Source organism: Falco biarmicus, chromosome 5 (assembly GCF_023638135.1).
Source record: "Falco biarmicus isolate bFalBia1 chromosome 5, bFalBia1.pri, whole genome shotgun sequence".
In the NCBI taxonomy this organism is placed as follows: Eukaryota; Metazoa; Chordata; class Aves; order Falconiformes; family Falconidae; genus Falco; species Falco biarmicus.
Genome location: NC_079292.1, coordinates 78679054 through 78700277, shown reverse-complemented (window position 1 = coordinate 78700277; position 21224 = coordinate 78679054). Strand labels below are relative to the sequence as shown.

The window sequence follows — 21224 nt, the reverse complement described above, 5'->3', positions numbered from 1 at the left end:
AGCATGAGGGACCCCCTCGCTCTAAAACCAGGCCATCCAGTCCAGCCCATCAAAAGCAGGGGACACGTGGGTACTGGGTTCAGTTTCTCCGTGCCTATTGGTGAGGTGAGATTGTTGAGCTACATTCCTGAAGATTCCTGATTCTTATTTATTGGATTTTGTAATGGTCTGACTGTGCAGTTCTCACTCGGACAAAAAACAGCTATGAGATTTCAATGCATAGGAACAAAAAACAGGATAAGTTCATGAACAAATTGCTCAAAAATAGACTCTAAAGTCATAGCAAGAAGTTAAGCCCAGGACAGTAACTTTATTTGGCAGAATATCTGAAGTTTTTTTATATTTGATTTAGTTCCATTTGGAAGAATATGTAGCTTTTTTGTTGCTGAAATTCCCTCTGAAACAGAATTTCCATTCCCGGCCCAGCTCTGGGGTGGTCTGAGTGTCAGGACTTTGGAAGCCTGTGAAACCTGAACTTCAAGCCCAAGAGTGCAGGAGCTGAGACTTTCCAGCTCCTTTAGCCTTCCAAGTCCTGTTGAGAAGCTAGATATATTAGCCACAGACCAACAAACAAACAAACAGCGGCAGTCTTTCAGTAGAGCTGTTTGATTTCCAGTGTGGCTTTTTTTTCCCCCCAAATACAAGTAATCTCTTTGAAATCTCTGACAAACTGGCAATTTCAACCAAAACAAAAAAGTTTCTTAAAATGTTTCCCACAGCTGCATTCACAAGTCATGTGGCCCACCGAACTGTAATAAGGAATTAAACATCAATTGAATACTAGATTAAAATACCATTTGTTCATTCTCAGAACAACAACAATAAAATCACACTTCATTGCCCAAATCCTAACAGTGAAGTTGCACTGGTAGCAAATATTGCTTGAGACTGTAAATGCTTGTGTGGCTGTAACAGAGGTAGAAATCCTTGAGAGATGGCAGAGAAAAATGCTAGAAAAATCTGCACCATACTAGTCTTCCAGCTGCAACTCAGCCTGCCCAGCTGACCACCCCTTCCCCTTTGCACACCAGCCCACGTGCTGATGGCCGCCAGAGCGTACCACCACAAACCCTTCAGACTCCAATACTTCTGAGACAAAGAATCCCTCTCCCTGTCTTTGCTAAATTATGGGCGTCTCCCAGGCTTATACCCTCATATAATACATAACCAGTTTCTGCTTCTCAGTGGGGTAAAGGAGTCATCCCCACTGGCTAATAGGACATCTAGATTTGTCTCTGTGTAAAACCTTTCAACTCTTCCTGTGTAGCACTCCTATTAAATTCATGTCCACAGACAGCTGACAATATTGATCTCTAAAAACCCAAAAAACTATAAGAGTACTTTCCTGTATTTTTTTTAATTACTCCTAATTTAAAAAGTCAACTACTTCCTCCTTATCTGCCATATTCTGATTTTCAGTTAATACAGTCCAACAGAACTTTACTGAAATAGTTATATGTTTGCAATATGGTTGAAATCTTAAAACACTAAATATGGAATCTCTAGGAGCATGAGGCCTCATAACTGACATTCACTCAGGATACGTCAGCTAAAATCATGCATCTCTGAAAGATGAGTTTTATTCATAGCTCACTAGTGAACAGGAATCACTCAGACTTTTTTTTTTAAAAAAATCATTATTCTTTGCTGCAGGTGCTGATCTAAAATTAAAGTTATTTCATTACCAGGTAATTTGATTATAAATCAAGTTAAGAAATCATGTTTTATGTTCTCACTTTTACTTTCTGTTAAAATTTAACCAATGCTACTGATCTTCATGAAATGAATTTCCAGCTGAAGATCTACATGCCCATCTACCACCACAATCCATTCACACTTCTTATTCTTTTTCCCCAGAGGATGCACTCCTAAACCAGCACAGATTTCATAATCACCTCTTTTTCCTTTCATTTATTTCCATAAAGGCATTAAATTCTACTTGGCTCTGAAAACAATGTCTTTGTTGTCAATCTAATTTCATTAACCTTTGCCTCTCTCCTACTTACTAGCCCACTTTCAAACTACATCAGTGCTATTCATGTGCACAGTGGAAGGTCTTGGACAAAAACAAGTTTTAAAACAAAGAAAAGGGAATGATTCCACTTCAGAATTATTTTGCAAAAACAAGCTGGGTCTTCCACCCTTAGACCTTTCAGTTTGCAGTTTAACATGCTACAGAAATGAACTTAGAAAATTAAGAGCAAGATCTCTAGTATTACGAGTGACACTGTATGACAAATGAAAATAATAAAGAGCGCCTCCACAATGAAAATATATACATTTGATCATGAAATTAGCAAAGGGCTCAAGTAAATGATTCAACAACCCTCAAAATTAACCAGCTGCAATCCATAAACAATCTTTGTAGGTTACATAACAAAAATTATCTTGAAGGAGAAGGGTAAAATTACATTGATATCATATATTATGTAGAGAAACAATACTGATAATCTTGTGGCAGAGGAGGACCAAGTTTGACATTATTCACAAAGTGAAGTAAGCAACTTATCCTAAATGACTGGCAATAAGCCCCTGGCAACACAGCAGACTGTTCTATCCCTCCAGCTGTGAAGCCCAAAATCTTGGTGATGGCATGGCACACTTAGCATGCTACAGAGAAGAGATAATAATTAAGACAGACAAGTTCTCCAAAAATTACTTTTAAAGAGCTTTTTCCAGCATAAAACCGCCACAATTTCGATGTCCAAAATCTCAGGCTCTTTCAGACTTATAATGGCATAATTCACTAAACATCTATCAGCAGTTGAGCATCTGGTGCCTATCACTCCAAACACTCTTCTTGCCTTATCACTTCCTCGTGTTCCCATCTGAGTCTGCATCCAAGTGCTGCCACTTGTCTCTGCTTGATAACACAGATCACCTTTTTGTTCTGTTTTTGCACAGTGCCTAGCAGACTGTTCTGTAGCTTCTTCTTTCATGCATTCTTGCAACACTAATAATAAATTATGTTATTCCCAGTGTAACTCCAAAAAGACTTTACACAGTGCTGAAGGCATGCAATTCTCATATGGAGGCATGCTGTTTCTGATCAAGGAGCTAAGTTCACTTGCTAAGAGCTCTGGGAAGGGGAAACTCTTCATTATGAAAAAAAGAAGATTTATTGGGTGGGTTGAGTTCCAAAAATAAATGGCAGCTCTTTCCAGCTGCTCTGAGTTTAACCATATCACAAGAAAATGGATGAATGGGCAAAAAGCTGCTGTTAGGACAGCCAAAGATATTATTAAAACTCAACACTCATATTTACTTGAGTCATGAAGACACAGCAATGAGGCGTACTCGTTTCTGGGACAAGCAACCACAGTAACTGATTGCAGACATGACTGGATGTTGAGCCCAGAGCCTTGTTTCAACTTAAATGCAGCTGAGTAACAGCAGCCAGATTGATCAGATGAATCCTTGTGAACTTCAGACAGGGGGCTGCCTCACCTGTGGTATAGGAGAAGAAAGCGAGCACAACTGCAGTTTGAACTGTACCATATTCAGCAAGTGTCACTCACATTGATGGCAAGTCCCTCAAAAACCACAAGAAAATTTGGGGGAAGGATCCTAAAAAGATGCTAAACCCCAGAACTGTCAGCTTGTTTTTAGGATGCACAGCAGGTAGGAGAACGTCAGCGCTTGCATGGAAACCCTTCTTGATTACTACAGATGTGCTTTAAAAGTGGTTGGGAAAAGGTCAAGGGGGTGCAATTCTAATTCAGTAAGGCAGCTTGTTCCACACACGAACAAAAGAAAAGCAAAAGAAACCCCAGCAGTGGGCTTTCTTTAAGGGGAGGACCGAATCTGACATGCCATTAGGTTATTACTATTCTAAGCAGAGGATTCAAAGCCAGCATGGAAGTTCTTGCAAAGTGTTGGGGTACATACTCACATCCAACCTGTTCTGTGTTGCATAGTCTTTGCAAAGTAACTGCACAACATCATTTTTGTTTCAGTAACTTCATCCAATCTGCTCACTTCACAATGTATTTTTCCCTTGCATTCAACTGCTAACCTTGCAAACCCAGTCTCAAATACGCAGGGCAAACAGCTCCAATTGGCATGAAGTAATATCTGTTTGTACATACAAGAGGCCGTGGTTTTTTACAGCACTCAGGTAATCTACAGTGTCCAACACTGTGCAGCACTAGACAGTTAAAAGACCCCAGCTGGGGTTTAAGCAACCACATAAACAATACATTATTGCTCCCACTGCATGTAGGTGTCTAAATAGGAAGCAAGGTTTTGTGAGAATCTGTGACCAATGAAGCATCCTGTGCCTTATTCTCACCTGCCCAGACCTCAGCAAGTGCAGTGAACCTGGTTTTGCTCACATCTCTGTGCAGCAGGAATACATGTACAAAATCGGTGCCATTACCCTCATGTGCTTGCAAAGGGAATTATGCTCTCTCACTCTTCACTCTGGATCCAGTTACACCAGCAATTAGGAGCAGAATTTGGCCCTTACTTTTGTGTCTGAAATGGCACCATAAAGTGATGTTTCTGTACCTCTCACAGATATGCCAGTTTGCAATCATAACAGGAGTCAAACAACACTGCCATTAAGGCTAGTAGTCAAAGGTGTCAATTTTACTTAGTCATTTTTACAGTGAAGCCAAGCTTCAGGGGGAGCTGTTTATTTATCATACAGTCATGAACAAATGCAACTGAACTGCATTTATCCACTTCTTTGTCATAAGCCCTCAACGCCTCTCATAGAATATGTACCTTTACCCATTTCTGATTTACCATTACATCACTCCAATTTTCTTAATTGCATATCAGTTATGCAGAAAAGCTAGATGAAGCATTAGTAAGCTTTTTTCAGTTCCTACAAAGTCCTAAAGACTCTCCAAACCAGCAACCTTTAAAAGAATAAGTTACATTTACAGAATTGCAACTCACATTAATCCAATTATCATTAGATCAAGATTCTCACTGACAGATTGTTCAATAAACTTGGTTTCCTGTTTTTTTTCTGCCTCTGTTTTGTCTGTAACTCTTCTGACTCTTCAAGTATTTCCTAAACTGGGATTTAAGTCCTATCTGTCAATTCTTATGCGTAAGAGACTGCCTTCAATGCCAATATAAATGCAAAAGTCAGAAAATATGGACAGGCTTGCCTGCAAGACACATTCTTTCCATAATAAAGATCAATCCAACACTTCTACAATTACCAAGCTTAAATCACTTTGCAGTTCATTTGAATAGAGGGAAGCAATGCAATATGTTTTAAATACAAAGTCCTCTGTGAAACTGCCCCTCAAACTACCAATCACAAGTTGTTAGCTCCACAAATTAAAAGTAACTAGTGCATTTAACAGTAAAAATAATGCAAACTATCATTGACATAAAAAATACAAATGCCCCAACCATATCAAAGATTCAGTATAACCAAAATATTACTGTGCAAATAACTTTAACCTTTAACTTCATTATTTCATTTGCTAGATTATTCAATAGAAATTGGTATCCTCTTAAATGTCAGTAGAATTAAGAAATCTATTTATTAACTAAAGTTACTATTTTCTATAGTCAAATACATTTGACAGAAGTTGGGACACTCTACAGTCTCCTTGACTTAAAGTTTAAGCTCCCACACACAGCAATTCAATGAAGAACTACAGGACAATTACCTGTGTGGCACCACACAGGAGAAGCAGTTTTAAAAGGCTATCTTATATACATACATGTGTACATATACAATCCATAGATTATTCATGTACAGGATCTATTGTGTTTCTTTATCAACTTTTGCCGGAGACTTTGGACCATCACTAAGAAATATTCACAATCAGTCTAAACTGAAGAAGCTTTGCTGACATTAGTGGAGCCACACTGAGATGTATTGACTGTAGGCAGAGTCCAAGCCCTGTGAGTAGAGCACAGTGGAAAAACTTTTAAAGGACAGAACATTGCAAACAGATTAGAGCTGGCTGCCTCTACACTAGACCAACAGCAAAAATTTAAAGGACTTAATGGAAGAAAAGTAGGTACTCCCCAAGGCTAGTTGTGGATTCGAAAAACTTATTTAAGACCTGGGTGCTTCAGCTTCTAAACCAGCTTTCATACCTGCCATTCCCATGGTTTTACATGGAAACACAAACCATAGTTTTATATATAATAGGTAACTATGTACCTGCATTCTCTGGACTCGGATATTAACGGTAGAGAAGTACATATTCTGTTTTTATTTGCCCATTCGATACCCTTGTCACAGCACTCTTCCATTGAAAGATCTGCAGAAATGAAGAAAGAACACAACAATATATTTAATGCAACCTTAGTAAATAGTATTGCATCTGCCAGTTAAAAACCAAAACAAAACAGAAGAGAGTCAGTTTGTTTTCCTCTTGCTAATCTGTAGACAGAATAGCGCACCCATAGTCAAATGAAGCATCCGTTAGCACCTTGCAGTAAGCCCGAGTGCTGGAGGTATTCTGTCCTCAGTGAAGCAAAATGCAGTTTCCCTTAACCTTCCACATAAAGTCACAGCCTAGGGACTGATATTACAGCACGGAACAGTACAGGTAACAGTCCTGCACAATAAAAGGATCTGTCGGATTGCACTCTTTTATTATCAAAAGTGGCAGCAGCAATAAGCAACCTTTTAAAATCCTGAAGAATAAAGGATTAAATCAAGTCTGTCTGATATGAAAGACAGAAGAATCTCCTTACAAGTTAAACTTGAGGAACTATTTTCTTCCTGTGGTTATTGTCCAATTAATCTGTTTTGATCAAAAGTATGTCTGTAAATCCAAAAGCATTGCAGAGAGAGACAGAAAGGTATATGGTATTTGATCGCTTAACATATGAAAGAAAAACTAATATAGATAACAACTTACATCAACCCTGAAACTAAGGGGAAAAGCATACTGAGGATAATTATTTGTACGGAGCATATTTTTGCAAAGGTCTCTAATTTAATAAAACTAAATACTGTTAATGAACTGACAAGCACTACAGGTTTGCTTCATATTTCAAGTGCAAAAGTTCACTGCACAGCAGGTGTATCAGAACTTGGAATAAAACACGAGTCACATTTTCCTATTATCTTGTAGTCCGGACACCGAATAGCTCCTTGTATAACAAATACCCAATCTGTGTAATAAAACAGCTGATGATCAAGAGGGACAGCTTTCTAATGTTTTCTCTTTGTTTCCTAAGTTTTTTGACTGGTGGCCCTGACAGGCTGCACCCACGAGTGCTGAAGGAGCGGGGTGATGTCATTGCCAGGCTACTCACAATTATCTCTGGGAAGTCACAGTGAATGAATTTCCTGAAGAATGGAAGAGAACAAATGCCTCGTCTTCAAGGAGGACAAGAGAGAAGATCTATGAAACTACAGGCTGGTCAACCTCTTCTCACTGTCAGGGAAGGTCATGGGGAAAATCCTCCTGGAAACAACGTCCAAACACATGAAGGACAAGAAGGTGACTGGGAGAAGTCAGCTTGTATTTATGAAGGGGCTACCATGTTTAACTAACCTCACAGCCTTCTACAATGAGGTGGCTAGCTTGGTGGATGAAGGGAGAGCAGTGGTCGTTGTTCACCTTGACATCAGGAAGGTTTTTAATACTGTCTGCCATGACTTCATCACTGACAAGCTGACAATGTACAGGTTGGGTAAGTGGACAGTGAGGTGGATGCTGGGAAGGACTGCACCCTCAACAACTTCACAGGTGATACAAATCTGGGAGGAGTAGCTGATGTACCAAAGGGTTGGGCTGCCATTCAGAGGGACCTCAACAGGCGAGAGAAATGGGCTGACAGGAACCTCACAAAGTTCCACAAAGGGAAATGCAAAGCCCTGCATCTGGGGAGGAATAAGCCCTATGCACCAGTACACACTGAGGACCTATATTCCCAACGAGTGATTATAATCCAACAGTTCAAAGCACAAAGGAAAGAGCTAAATGAGATTTTAGGATGCATCGGTCATCTGAACATGGTTACTCTTAAGGTAGTTATCAATTCTACAGGGCCAAGCTCTGGAGTACTGAGCATAATTTTTGGCTATCCCTCTTTAGGAAAGATTACATCAAAATGGAAAATGTGTAAAGAAGTGCTAGGAGGACAGTCAGGGGAATATCAAAGACCTGTTATATGAGGAGAAACTGGAAGAAACAGTCCATCTTAAGCTGAAATAAATAAAGCTCATGAAAGGATGTGGTTCCTGTCAACAAATAATACAGCAGTAAACAATAATCAGAATTATGGGATCAAGTAAACCAAACATTCTTAAATAAGAAAATCATTATACTTAGAATTACATTAAACATTAGTTTGTAACAGAGTTCTGTACTTTGTGACCCAGGTCAACCTTCTGGTCTTACTTAGATACTCCAAATAATGGTCAAAATTCTGTCATGAAGTCAAGGCAATATTTCTCTTGAATTCCTCTGGGTGTCCAGAATTCATGCCAGTGTCTGAAAACTAATTGTAGTTTATAATGCCACAGAGAACATCAGTCTTTTAAATAAATATCTGCCTGTGGTAAAAGACATGAATTTATGTCTGACCTCTTCTTTGGGAATAGGGACCCTGTCTGGTGCTCTCTGTCTGCCAGTGCATTGCTAACAAACATTATATGCACCAGATCTCATACAATGTGTTACAAATAACCGTATTTTTAGTGCTGTTGTCTGCAATCAGTCTGTGTTGAAAAATGATACACATTGAACTGAACTGCAGAGCTGGCTGCAGGTTTTTGCGGGGCTTTGTACAAATGGGTCTTTGGCCAAGTTCCTCCCCAGAAGGACAATCCCTGGCTCTGGACACCAGTTCTTCCCTCCCAGCTCTGGCAACACACCTCTACTCCAACCAAATAACTCAAGAATTCAAAGCAGGCCAAGCTAAGCAAGCTCATCTGCAGGAGTGCATCCAGACAAGGAAGGATTTTGGATAGTTTGTTGAGAACTGTGGTCCAGACTCATTGTTTTGGTGACATCACAATTCATAACCTCCAAAGATCCTGCCAAAAATCTCTTGAGAATAGAGGGAAGTGAAAAACAAGCAGTAGAAAAAGGCCTCCACCCTCAAAGCCATTCTTCTAAAACATAACAATAAAACAGTGGAAAACATTTTCTCTAGCTTAGCTTTGCAGTTTGCTTTTAAAAACAGACATTCGTGGACCAATCTCTACTCCTTCACAATCTCAGAACGCATGTCTCACACCCTGGGTGTCAACTCCTGATTGCACTGGAATCAAGTCTGACTATTTTGGCATTAAGTGTTGTTAACGAGTGTTCAGAAACAGGGCAGACTTATCATCTCACAACTGTATTTTTCCAGTGTTGTGGATTCAACCATACACGTGCATATTCATGTGGCTCCCAGCTGGAAACCTTTGGGCAAGCAGTTCATACCGAGGACATTTGTGCCTCCTTCCACCCTGTTCAGGGGACCAACAATGTGTGTGTGGGGGGGGAATGGCCTCTCCTCAGTTTCTCATAACCAGATGTTTGTAATGTAGGGCATCTGAAAGGAAGGGATAGTAGGAAGCAGATGGTAGAAATTACTCTTGATTATGACATCTCGAAGAATCTCACTTACTGTGCAGAAAGTGATGATTCTTTTTTCTCCGAATACGACCATGTGTCTTTTACTGCAGCGGATGGGCTCACGGCACCCCTCAGAGCTGGCATGCCAAAGATGATCGAATGGAAATTACAGTACCGTTCTTCTGAACCTAGCGCCCCTTCAGCTGTTTTGCCAAGTGCATAATGTTTCATGCAAATCAGCCAGAGACATCTCAGGCATCTGAGAGACAAAACACTTCTAGGAAAGGCCAATGACATTGTCTGTATTCAGCTGAAATGTGCCGTTTTATTTAGAGGAGTATACAGGAAAGTTGTAACACACAGGCGTACACTGTCTGGTCCATTTTTTTAAGTCTGTGAAGGAATTATTCAGCTTTCTGGTAACATGACACAGAAAAACATGAAGATAAACCAGAGATCCGTTAAGATGGCAGCATGTTTACTTCCTTTTCACCCAGTAATTCTGCATGCTGAGAAAATCCAAGCCTATTTTGGATAAAATTGAATGCAGCTTTATCACTAATTTGTCCATGTAAAAAGGTATGAGCAGCAGGGTATCCAAAAGGACACACATCATGTTAGTGTGATAACAGCAAGGATGCCTATCCTGATGTTAAGGTAGTATGAATACTACGTACATAAGTTACAGAGAGATTTCAGGAGTCTCTGGAAGAGGATTGTAGAAACACAGCTGGAACTCAGATCTTTAATTTTACAAAAGCTGTCATGAAGACCTATCAGATAAGTGATTAAAGGTCACACAAATTCAAACATTTTCTGCACATGATTCATGTGCTAGCTAGGAACTATGCTTACACAGACAAAATGTGTACAAGCATATGGTTGTTTTTAAAAAAGGTAGTTTGCTAATCTTAACGGGATTGCCATACCGTGTGGGAGTTCAAAGAAAGAAATGTGGTTAAAATCTGTATAACCTTGGACTTCTATGATGTAATAATGGCTTATTCAGCTGCTACAGTGAACATTTTCTGCAAAAGAAAGATAAGCTTAAGAATGTTACCCAAAAGCATGATTCCTGGAATAAGAAACCCTGAATTGTTTCTGGGAATTGTGCAAAAAAAATAATCAGAAGTAAAAAGGACTGGGTAATTTTCATGGCAGTAGCATTCCAGCTAGATCAAAAAGGGACAGATTTTTTTTGAAGGAACAATCTACAATAGCAGCTATTCTGTACAGCTCGTGATGATGGAAGAGTCTATGTACAACCCAGGATTAGATAGCTGTTCATTACTCAGTGCTGATCTATGGAACAGTTATAAAACTGATGATATCAAACCAAAGCTACACCTGAGCCTAAGTGGGCTTATCAAGCTAGTGCTAGCAAAGCTTTCCAGTTCTTCAGTGCAATAAGCGATGTGGCTATCAAAGTCATTGACCTCCCAGTCCACATGACCAGCTACAGTTGGGTTTGGATTTGGAAGTGACTCCAGGTCAAGGGGTCAAAGTCACACCTCCTTATTATGATATTTTCAATCTTTTAAGCACATTAATTGATTAAGTTTGTAAAATGCAGTGCAGGTCTTGCCCTTTACTCAATTTACTCTGCAAGAGACTCAGCACTGGAATGTGAGAAAACAGAATATGATTATCGCTTTTCAGCATATGCAGATACAGGCAGCAGATGGACCCTGTGAAAGTTAAGCACTAGTCCAACATGTTTCAGTAACAGTATGTCATCCAGAGTTTTTGGAACTCAGGATTATGACAGACATGCATTGGTTTAGGTTTTCAGTAATAAAAATACTTTCAACTTTGTGTTATTGTGTTTAACAATGTGTTATTGTTTAATTGTGTACAGGTACAGGAAGTGTACCTTCCTGGCGAAACCTTTCTTGTGCTGTCAAGAAAACTCTTTTACTATTAATGCTCATCCATCTAACTGTCAGCTGAAAAAAACCCCAAGTCTACATAAATAATTTGATCCTCAAAAAGACAGACTGGCCATCCCTATTATTCGGAGTCACATGCTTTGCCTTCCAACCTGCCTTTACATCTGTAATCTCCTGACGCAAAACCAGAATAGCTGCATATCCCTTTTGTCAGGGCTCCACTATGCTATAGGTCCAGGACAGACAAAGTGTGTTTGGCCTGATTTGCTACACCAAAGCAATTTTTCTTGAAACAATGACACCGGGCTAATATTAGGTGGACAAGTCAACTGCATTTGTAGCAGGGATGGCAGTCAAGTGCTGGCAGCTACGATTTGTAGTCTTGACTTTTTGGCTGTCCTTACAACAAACTGTGGAAATGCTGTTTCTAGCAATGCAAATACACTCTGGCTGGCCACTTCTGGCATCAAATAGACCCAGAGACACATTAAGACAAGAGGGAAGCCAGCTGACTTCAAAGGTTCAACTGGTAATAGGTTAACATGGTAAGTACAGCCTTGTCGCAACTCAATCTTCTGTGTAAGCCTAGGTATTAGGCAGAAGACGACCTGAAAGTATGACAGAGAAAGACATACAACACAAAATCTGGCCTCACGATTCCCTGAAACAAATGGTTTGAATTGGGAGTAAAGGAGCAATGCCATTCTCCAACCAAGATGATGTATTTGCTCTATCTCTTCAGACTGGAGTCAGAATGAACATGTTCCTCCTCCATTTCGTATGCAGAGAAAGAAGTGAAAAGGAGCTTTTTATTTTCTGCAGAGACATTCCTGTTTACCAGAAGACCGTACATCAAATGTACCAATGCACTGATGGGGTAAGATGAATAGACACAGCTGAGCTGTGGCATTAATCACCTTTGGACAATAAACTATTCTCAGCCCTTCCACTAGGTTGTTCTTACAGGTTCCCCTAAAGAACATACCAGCTTGAACTTCGTAACAAATGCATGAAACGTGAAGCCAGGATGCCCTCTTGGAATACCCACAAGAGCAGAGCACAAGCCAGGAGACAGTCTCCAATGCATCTGCTGTAGCCTGCAAAGCTGCGTTCATCACCAGCAGTCCCGCTCCAGAACTGCTTTAGACTACTGTTTTCCCTCAGAAATACGACAACAGTACTTCTCTCTTCCAAGTGTGGACATCACATTGGATCTTTATGGACTGACAGGCAATTACTCACAGTTTGTGTGCTGCTAAGCAATACAATACTCTCTCTAAACAGGCTTAAAGCGTTTGAACCTTTACCTTCTGATAAATTCTTAGCTGACTGTGATTATTTCAGGACAGCTGAAATCACTGAAGAAACCCAGTTAGCACACTAAGTACAGCAGCAGCACCCTAAAGGAAATGCCTGGTACGTTAGTGTGTTTTGTGGTTGGTTTTAAAACAGCCAACATTTTACTGGAAATTTTCTTAGGTCTGGAGAACACTCATTTATGGGGAATGTGGCTCTGTTAGCACCAGCAGTGGCCATCACACAATTAGGGGGATTTTTCAGATACAGCCAAACCTCATTTTACGAGGTGTCTGTTTGCAGTTTATGAAAGAGGCTCTTAAAATCATTCGTGGCAATAGCTGATGATGAGGTAGCTGTTATGTTTGGTGATAAGGACAGGCCTAAGGGAGGCAATGCTATGTTGCAACATGCCTTATTTTCTGTGGTGAGGAAAGTAAGTGCTTTCCTGTGGGTTTTTTATTTTGTCTCAGGTCTAACAAAAAAAAAAATAAATCAAGAATGTAGGCAACCAGCTACTAAAAAATTAGAAAAAGACAACTCAGTCTATTTCAGGAAGACTATATCATATCAAAATGCCACAAAAGACAGGGATGTAAGACCACTCAAGAGGTTGTTTTGTCCTTTACTCTCAAGCACAGCTGATAAAATCTGGCCAGTTCTAGGCAGATTTCTAATTAGTTGTTCAAAACTGTATCAAGTGAGGCTGATTCCACAACCTCTCTACGCAATGTGCTCTTGTGCTTCGATGTACCAAATAACAGAGAATTTTTTAATCATGTATTACCTCACTGTCCACTCCAAAAGCCCATTTAAATCCATTCTTTTGTTACTACCTCTAATACACAGGCTCTTACACACTTCAATCTTCAATGTGTCTGAAGACTGCTACTTCATGCGGATGTTTTTCTGTGCACAAATTCACTTGAATTTTTTCAGCTTTCCAGACAGGTTATTTTTGGGACTTCTGTGAGGAGGCTGGAGTTCAAAAGTTACTAAGACTAGGAGACTGAAGGCTGTTCTGAAGATTCCTAGAAGACCTGAAGATATGGAGAGAAACTTGATACTCAGTCCGCTGAGTCAGCATCACATAAACAGTAACGTGTAAGTAATGGTTCTTCACACACTCAAAGAACATGAAATAAGGGGTGCATCCACATCTCTGATGGATGCAGGTGGCCTAAAGAACCCAGTCTCACCAAGATGGCATGGATGGACCTACAGAAAAGGACTCATAACTGGAAGAACTACAACTGCTCTTTCTGACAAGCACATGCTAAATTTTGTCCTTCACTTCTCCCTGTATGAAAAAAACCATGCGAATAATGAAATTACTTCACAGGGTGTTGACAGTCCGAAGTAGCACTTTTTCTTTCTCATTGAAGAACGTATTTATCTTCCCTTGGTTTCTCATTTCAAATTTTTTTTAAAGTGTGATTCGAAATTTCTATACAAGGTGTTACAATTAATCTATTGTTAGTCTTGTTCATTTGTACAAAGGGCATGATCCAAAATACACTGCAGTAAATGACAGTCTTTATATAGATCTCAAAGAGCTTTGGATTGAGTCCAAGTATATGTATATATTCACATTAAAGCAACTAAAATAGGAGGGATATGAGTATATGACAAAGCAGGATGTCTCAGTATCAAACTTTCCTATATTTCCTCATGTAAAATGAGGAAAAACATTTGCACAGTAGGATTTTTATATTTTCAGCTGACCAGAAAATCAGTAAGAATAACTATGCTTTTATATACTGCTTGAGTGAAACACATCTTCTCTGCAGGCATGTTTATTGCTGAATATTTAAGAAAAAAAAAAAAAAAAAGATGGACGATGATGAAAGATCCTGATACTCTACTACTGCCGTATTTAAAGACTAGTCTGGAAACACTAAGTAGATGGGACAAAATTTATAACACAATGGGACATGGTTCCAATATGTAAGGAACCACAGACTACAGAGAGCAGGGGGAAATAAAGACCCATATTTTTTTGCATATAATTATTTAGCAACAATTTAGGGAAGGTTTCCTTTTGGAGAAAACATTGCTAAAACTCTATCTTATGTGATATTTTCCTCATTTTTTAAATTAGGTATACTGAGCTGCAAATTGCTATCTACCTCTTCCAGATTTTCTGCCAAAGTATTGATATTAGAAGTACTCAGTACTTGACATTTAGTCAGTGATGAGAGCTTCAAAGCTAGAAGATTATAATATTTTGAATGGACATACTGCTGGTAGCATTTGTACTGTATATCCTTCCAGTGCTTAGTAAATCCTTGGAAACAGCCTAAAAGCTGGAATATACCAGACAAAGTATTTCTGTATCCATACACTTATTTCGGCATCAATACAAACAATTTTTTTAGGTATTGCTTTCTTTATTACTAAGCTTAAGGTCTCAATCCAGATTTTGACTAGACTTAAAAATAAACCCTTTAGCAGGGAATATCTTACAACCTTGTGCAGCATGGGTCATTTGTGGGTGCTACAATAATCCAGAAAATAACGTATTTCCTATACTTGTGTAGTAAATACCCAAAACTTCATCAGACGTGTCATTCATGTTTTTTCAATGAAAATTTTCAAATAACCTGAAATCAAATCAAAAGAAGAATTTGAATGAGAATTCCTGAAAATCTAGAAATTCAGTTTCTTCTTAATATCCAACTACACTTACTTGAAATCCAAAGGACAATTTCTCAAAACTTTTAAGTCTAAAGTAGGTTATGCAAAGTACAGAGACAAAGCACTCATGAGTGCTGGGAGGGAAAAAAAAATTTTACTTGTTTAGAAAAGTGGAAGCAAGAAGCTTCATTAACTGCATTAGCCAAAGATATGTCAGCACGTTCAGGAGAGCATTAGCACTGGAGATCCTTCTTTAGAACTGCTGCATCCTGTTGATCACAGAAGGCTTTCCACACAACTTTTACTGGACTGTCCCAGTGTCTTGCTAGAGGTCATTTCAGCAGGACAAGTATCCTCACCAAGTCTGACAACCAGGCAGGTCACTGTCACAATTTTCCCCTTACTGTACACGCTCTCCCTGTCACTGTAAATTACCCAGTACAACAGCTTTTAGGTACTGCTTTGACTATTCCTTTTTTCACTTACTTAACATTATTCTGAGCATTTCTAAACTAATTTTCACTCACACAATATTGTGGATGGTAATTCTTTACATTCTTCCAGGGCTCTTGACTGATCTGTACTTGACCCTTTCTCCCCTTTCTATTCTGTCTTTTTGCTTCTTGTGACCTCTTCCTCTGTCTTCTCTCTTGATCCTGATGATCCTTCATAGACTTCGAGGACAAGTTTTCTATTTTTTCTCATGCTGCAGTCTTCTGAATCCTCTGCCTCCACTTCCACATCTTATCTCTGAGCAATGTTATCTGGGAGAGTCAGTTTAATTATATATGATAACTCTTAAAATCTCAGCACCGGGCCTACTTCTTCCATTGAAACTTACATGTAAATACATGTGCCTCACATTTCCCAAGTGCTCTACAAAAACTTCTGCCTATTCTGACTAAAATGACCTACTTATTTTGTTGTTTCTTAACTTTACTCATTTTCTTTACTCCCTGCCACTGTCAACCATTGCTTTTCTGTTACTTTTTTAAAGAAAGTTTTTATTCTTTTATCTCTTCTATACGAAACTACTCTATGCTACCATTACAATTCTTGTCTGTACCCTGATGGTTTGTTTTTCGGGGGGGATTTCAGCTCTTTCTCATCTCCTTTTATTCTCTACAGATATTTCATTACATCGAGTAGACACACTTCTCTATTTACTGAATTGATTTTGCCACCTACTTCTTTAGATCTATCTGTAACTGACAAAACCAAACTTAAATTCTTTTATTGTCCCAGGTAACTATTTCTGTCAAGCTCCAGAGGCCTAAGATCCATCTTTCATTTCAGAAAATGTTAATAAAATTACTGTAGAACAAGTTGGTCTTAACACAACTATATATTAAAAACACATGTAAAGTTGATATGAAACTTGCAGAATGGGCTGAAGTGCAACCATAAATAAATAACTTTTGAAAATGCATTGACCTGCTATCAAATAATGCCTGAAATCTGACAGAGCAGTATAAACATACTGCAGTAACTTGATAAGCTAGTTTATGGATTTTCATCTTGGATTTCACTGACACGTCTGCTTTCAATTACACAGATGAAAACCAAGAGTTTAACATCTTTCTCTTCCCCTGATTGCAATAAAATGCCATGTCTCAAAATGGACTATTAAAACAAAACTCAACTGAAAACTAATTTAGAGATAGCACTCATATTTTAGAACAGTATTTTTGGCTAATATGTGATTTTGGGGAAGAGATTTTATCTATGATAGCAGGCAAGAAATCATACATTTAGCCTTTTCTAAGTCTTACCTCCACCCATATATTTCTTATAAATTTACTGCTATAAAAGCACATGTAAAAATCATAATCTTAAAATAAAACTCATTCCACAAAGCCAGTGGAACATTTTTTTTTATTACAAACTGTAAGCTCACACTGAATAGACATGTTTCCAGATGTTTAGTGATTTAAACTGTCTGTGCCTGTAGTACCAAGACATGCCAAAGACACAGCTAGAGGATGACCTATTCATACACTGACTGGACAAAATTACGTGAGTAATTTATCTTCTTCATTAGATAGCAGTTTATATCATAACGGAATTTTTTTTAAAAAATGCAATGTTTACAATAAAACAAAGTTGCATTATAGAATTTAGAAGGTTTTTAAGATGCTTACTCTTGCCGAGAACGATGCGCACATCTCTATTCACATACACTGGGCACATTCACTGAAGGCAGTCCCTTCTGGTTTTTTTCAGAATGACAACTTTAATTAATAGATACTGATGAATTGATGATTTATTAGTAAGGAAAACAATTAAGAAAACTAAGGGTAACAACCTTGGGAGGAAGCTGTATTTCAGAAACATGTTGTCCTAGTAACTTGGCAAATGTCATCACTAAAGCACTTAGGAGCTTGTCTTTGCCCCAGGTCTCCTTGTTCTAGTCATATGCAGAGGAACCCAGGCTCTGCCCCAAAGAACCTGCACTTGACACCATCTTACAAGGTCATTACTTCATCTGCCTGTAAAACACAGATGGCACATGAAATAATGCAGAAAAAAGACTTTTCTGACAGCAATTACTAGTAATTATTAAATATTAATTACAATTACTAGTATTTCACCTGAGCAAAGTCTACGATCCTCATTTGCTTTTAGATGTTTAAATCTAATTTTATCCAGTGTACTGTTTTCAAAGTTCTAAGGATGTAGAAATTCTCAGTGAAATTCAAGTATGGATTTTCATTTGAGAATAAAAAAATGATAATAACTTTTATTGCCAAATTTGGTTGTACTTTGTATTAAAAAGATTTCAAAAACCTGAACTTAGATATCAAAATACTTATCATTTTTTCTTACAAAAAGTAGTCCAGTAATTAAGGTCAAGTGTACAGAGGTCACAAAATGAAATTCTTCAGTGTTTTACAATAATGTTGAATGCTTAAAATTACTATGTCTGTTCACCATGATACATCAAAGCCACAGTTTTGCTAACGTACTCTACTGTTTGAGAGAAAACTGGAGCTATCTTGGGATTCTGGCATTAAGTGTTGTTTTTCTAACCTTCTTTCTCCTGTCCCTCCTTTTTGAAAGGGTGTGCCTAACATCTATTGAAAGCAAATATTTTAAAGGGTATCTGTGACAAGTGCTCTGCTACGTGAAAATCGGAGAGCCAAACTACTGCAACAGTAACAAATAATTTATTTCACTGGCTTTTGTCTGCCATCCTTAGGCCCAGGCCAGACCATATGTTTCTAAATGTTTGCCAGGAGTGCAGCATAATCAAAGCCTCCACTCAGAAGGGCCCCCTTGGGGGTGCTCTAATAGAAAGTCACTAACCTGTTAGCTACAATAAATTATCGCCATATGAAAAGCAGTTTCTTTGTTATAACTTACCAGTTATACTCATGTTGCATTGCTATGCTGAATTAAGTCAAGTGAAGATGCCCTTTTTATATAGCATTAATAGAAAAGGAAAAAAAATCGGCCCGCACGGGAAGGGAGCCATGGCCCTGACCCAGATCCCCGATTTCAAAAGCAACCCCACCACCATTCCTAAATGTCTCATAGGTTGTTTTCAAAAAGCCTGCGTCCCTTACTTCGTCATTCCCCCCGCTCCACCGAGATCTCAGGTAACAGCTGATCCCGTTCCCCACGTTTGGGGGGCGTGTGAGTCGGTCCCCAGCAGACCAGACCCGACACCTCACCCCGCCGCTGGGATCGGGACGCGGTGCCTTCGCGGCGTGCGGCCGAGCCCGCTGCCACCACCGGGCGCACCTCGGTGCGCGGGGGCACCGTGCGACGTGTCGCCGCTCCCGGGACGCCGGCCTGCAAAAGGCCCCAGAGGCGCCCCCGGCGGCCCGACCGGCCCCGCCGCCAGGAGCCCGGGGGGCAGCTCGGGGGGCGCCGGGGAGGCGGGGGGCCGCCGGGCCGACAGCGCAGCCGAGCCCCGTGGGGGGAGACTCACCAGCTCCCAGCGGCGGTGTCCGTCCCGGCGGAGCCTCGCACGGAGCCTCCGGCGCGGAGCGAACCTGCCCGGGCGGCAGCGGCGGGGCCGGTGCACGCCACGCCTTTCTGCTCGCTCGAACGTGGTAGCGGCGCTTTAAAGCCTGCCCGGGGCATAGGGAAGGGGGGTACCAGGGGAAGCCCAGCTGCCCCGCCACCCTACCCTCGTGGGACACAGCTCCCGCGCCCTCCAGCCACCAGAGAGGGAGCGGGCACCGCCGGTGCCGCCAGCCCGGGGGGCCGGCGAGGCACCCGGCAGCCTCCCAGCCGCCTCCCGGCCAGGCGGGGCTGCGCCGGCGTCCCGCAGCTCGCCGGGGCGCCCGGGACCCTGCGGCGCCCGCCCCGGGGGCAGAGCCGGGCCCGGGGCGGCGGCGGCGGCGGGGGGAGAGCGCGGCGCAGCCCGGCGGGTGCCCGCAGCTCGGCTCGGCGCCGCTCCCCGCACTTACCTTGGCCCCGCAGCGAAGGCACCAGCGCCAGGAGCAAGAGCAGCCGCAGCGGCCGGGCCCCGCGGAGGTTGTCCATCTGCCGGCCGCAGCTCCCCGCCGGCGGGAGCACTCGCACCGCCCGGGAGCTTGGCTCTCCTGCAGCAGCGTCCAGCCGGCTCCCCCCTTTTCGCTCGCTGCCGCTGTTTCTGATGTTATCCCAGCCGCCTGAGACCGGTTGGAAAGGAGCTCGCAGGACCCCCCCACTCGGTGGGCTTTACAAAGATTTAATTCACTGCCTATCCGGTTAATTATACTGCCTGCAAGTGCTTAGCAGAACAGAGCCGCCACCAGAGCTGGGAGGCAAAGACCCCGTTGCTTCTGATACCCCTACCTCTCTGCCCGCCGCCCCCCACACGCTGTGCAAGTGACTCCTTTTAGCTCGGAAACTTTACAGATACTCAGCGTGAACCTAGGGCCGGCGTGACTGATTCCGCGAAGGAGAAATGCAGCGACTTCTCTCGGTGCCAAGGAGGAGAAAGCCACAAACAAAGGCAAAGCAAAACAAAACAAAAGAAACCACCTAGCAGAGAAGGGAAGGTTTAACCTCTGGAGGGGAGATTTTCAATCCCCGTTCTCTGTCTTCCCGTGAATTTTACTGCAACCCAGCTTTCGTCAATAAAAAGGATTTTAAGAAGAAGTGATATTCTAGAATCTTTCAATGAAATTCATCGGGAGGGGGGCGGGGGAAGTTCTTTTTTCCTCCCCCTCTTAAAAAGTTAGGATGAGAATCTCACCCTAAATGAGTCAGTCAGCTCTGCTCTTTCTCTCCCCTCCCTCCTTTTTTTTTTTTTAAAAAAAAAACACCAAAAAAACCAAAAAACCAACTCCTTATCTTATTTAAACAGGAACACAAACACTGATAGTGGTCAAAGGAAGAGCTGGAGTTGAAAGCACCCAGTTGGCTATGCTGTTGCCAAGATCTTTAAGATAACATGGGGGATAGTATTTGCAAGCAATGCACATGGAAACAAATGGAGAGTTCATCACCCCTCTGTACTTTGCCCTCAGTTTTACTCAGACAAACAGCTGGAAGTTAGTTTGTGTTTACTTGGTAGTTGTGCCACATGGACTCTGACTGATTATTCCTCTTGTAACTACTCATAAAGCAATTTAATCTCTCTCCTCAAAATGTCCAACTGGAAAAAGTATTAAGGGCAGGAAGAGCTGAAAGTGTACATGGTGGTTTCTGCACCAGGTTACTTGCTCTATCCTTTTCTTACACAAGAACATAAAAATGGCCATATGGCCAAGGGTATGAATATCCCAATAACTGATCTTCAGCAGTGATTTAAATGCTCACCAAAGGAAGAGTATGAATGAGGAAGACACACATCATAATTGTCCCAATTACTCTCCCAGCCTTCAGCTGCTTTGAGTTTGGAGCATTTCCTCAGTGGAATGCGGTTTCTGTGTACTGAGTAGCCCCCAGTGAACTTCTGTTC

The 21224-nt window shown here is 41.0% G+C and overlaps 1 protein-coding gene across 4 annotated transcripts in view; it reads right to left on the bottom strand.

The window, feature by feature from the left end:
• FBLN1 (fibulin 1) overlaps nucleotides 1-20480 on the bottom strand; it is an 81781-nt gene extending 61301 nt beyond the window's left edge. The window contains exons 1-2 of one of the 4 annotated variants that reach the window (XM_056340462.1): nucleotides 19744-20480; nucleotides 6140-6239 (exon numbers count right to left, since the gene is read on the bottom strand). In XM_056340462.1, coding sequence (XP_056196437.1) covers nucleotides 6140-6239; nucleotides 19744-19819 — 176 coding nt within the window. In that variant the 5' untranslated portion in view covers nucleotides 19820-20480. Of the gene's footprint in view, nucleotides 1-6139; nucleotides 6240-7245; nucleotides 7369-18891; nucleotides 18979-19743 lie in introns of those variants that run through there. The other 3 variants (XM_056340461.1, XM_056340464.1, XM_056340463.1) reach the window with 3 other exon arrangements.
• Between the last annotated feature and the right edge of the window lie 744 nt (nucleotides 20481-21224).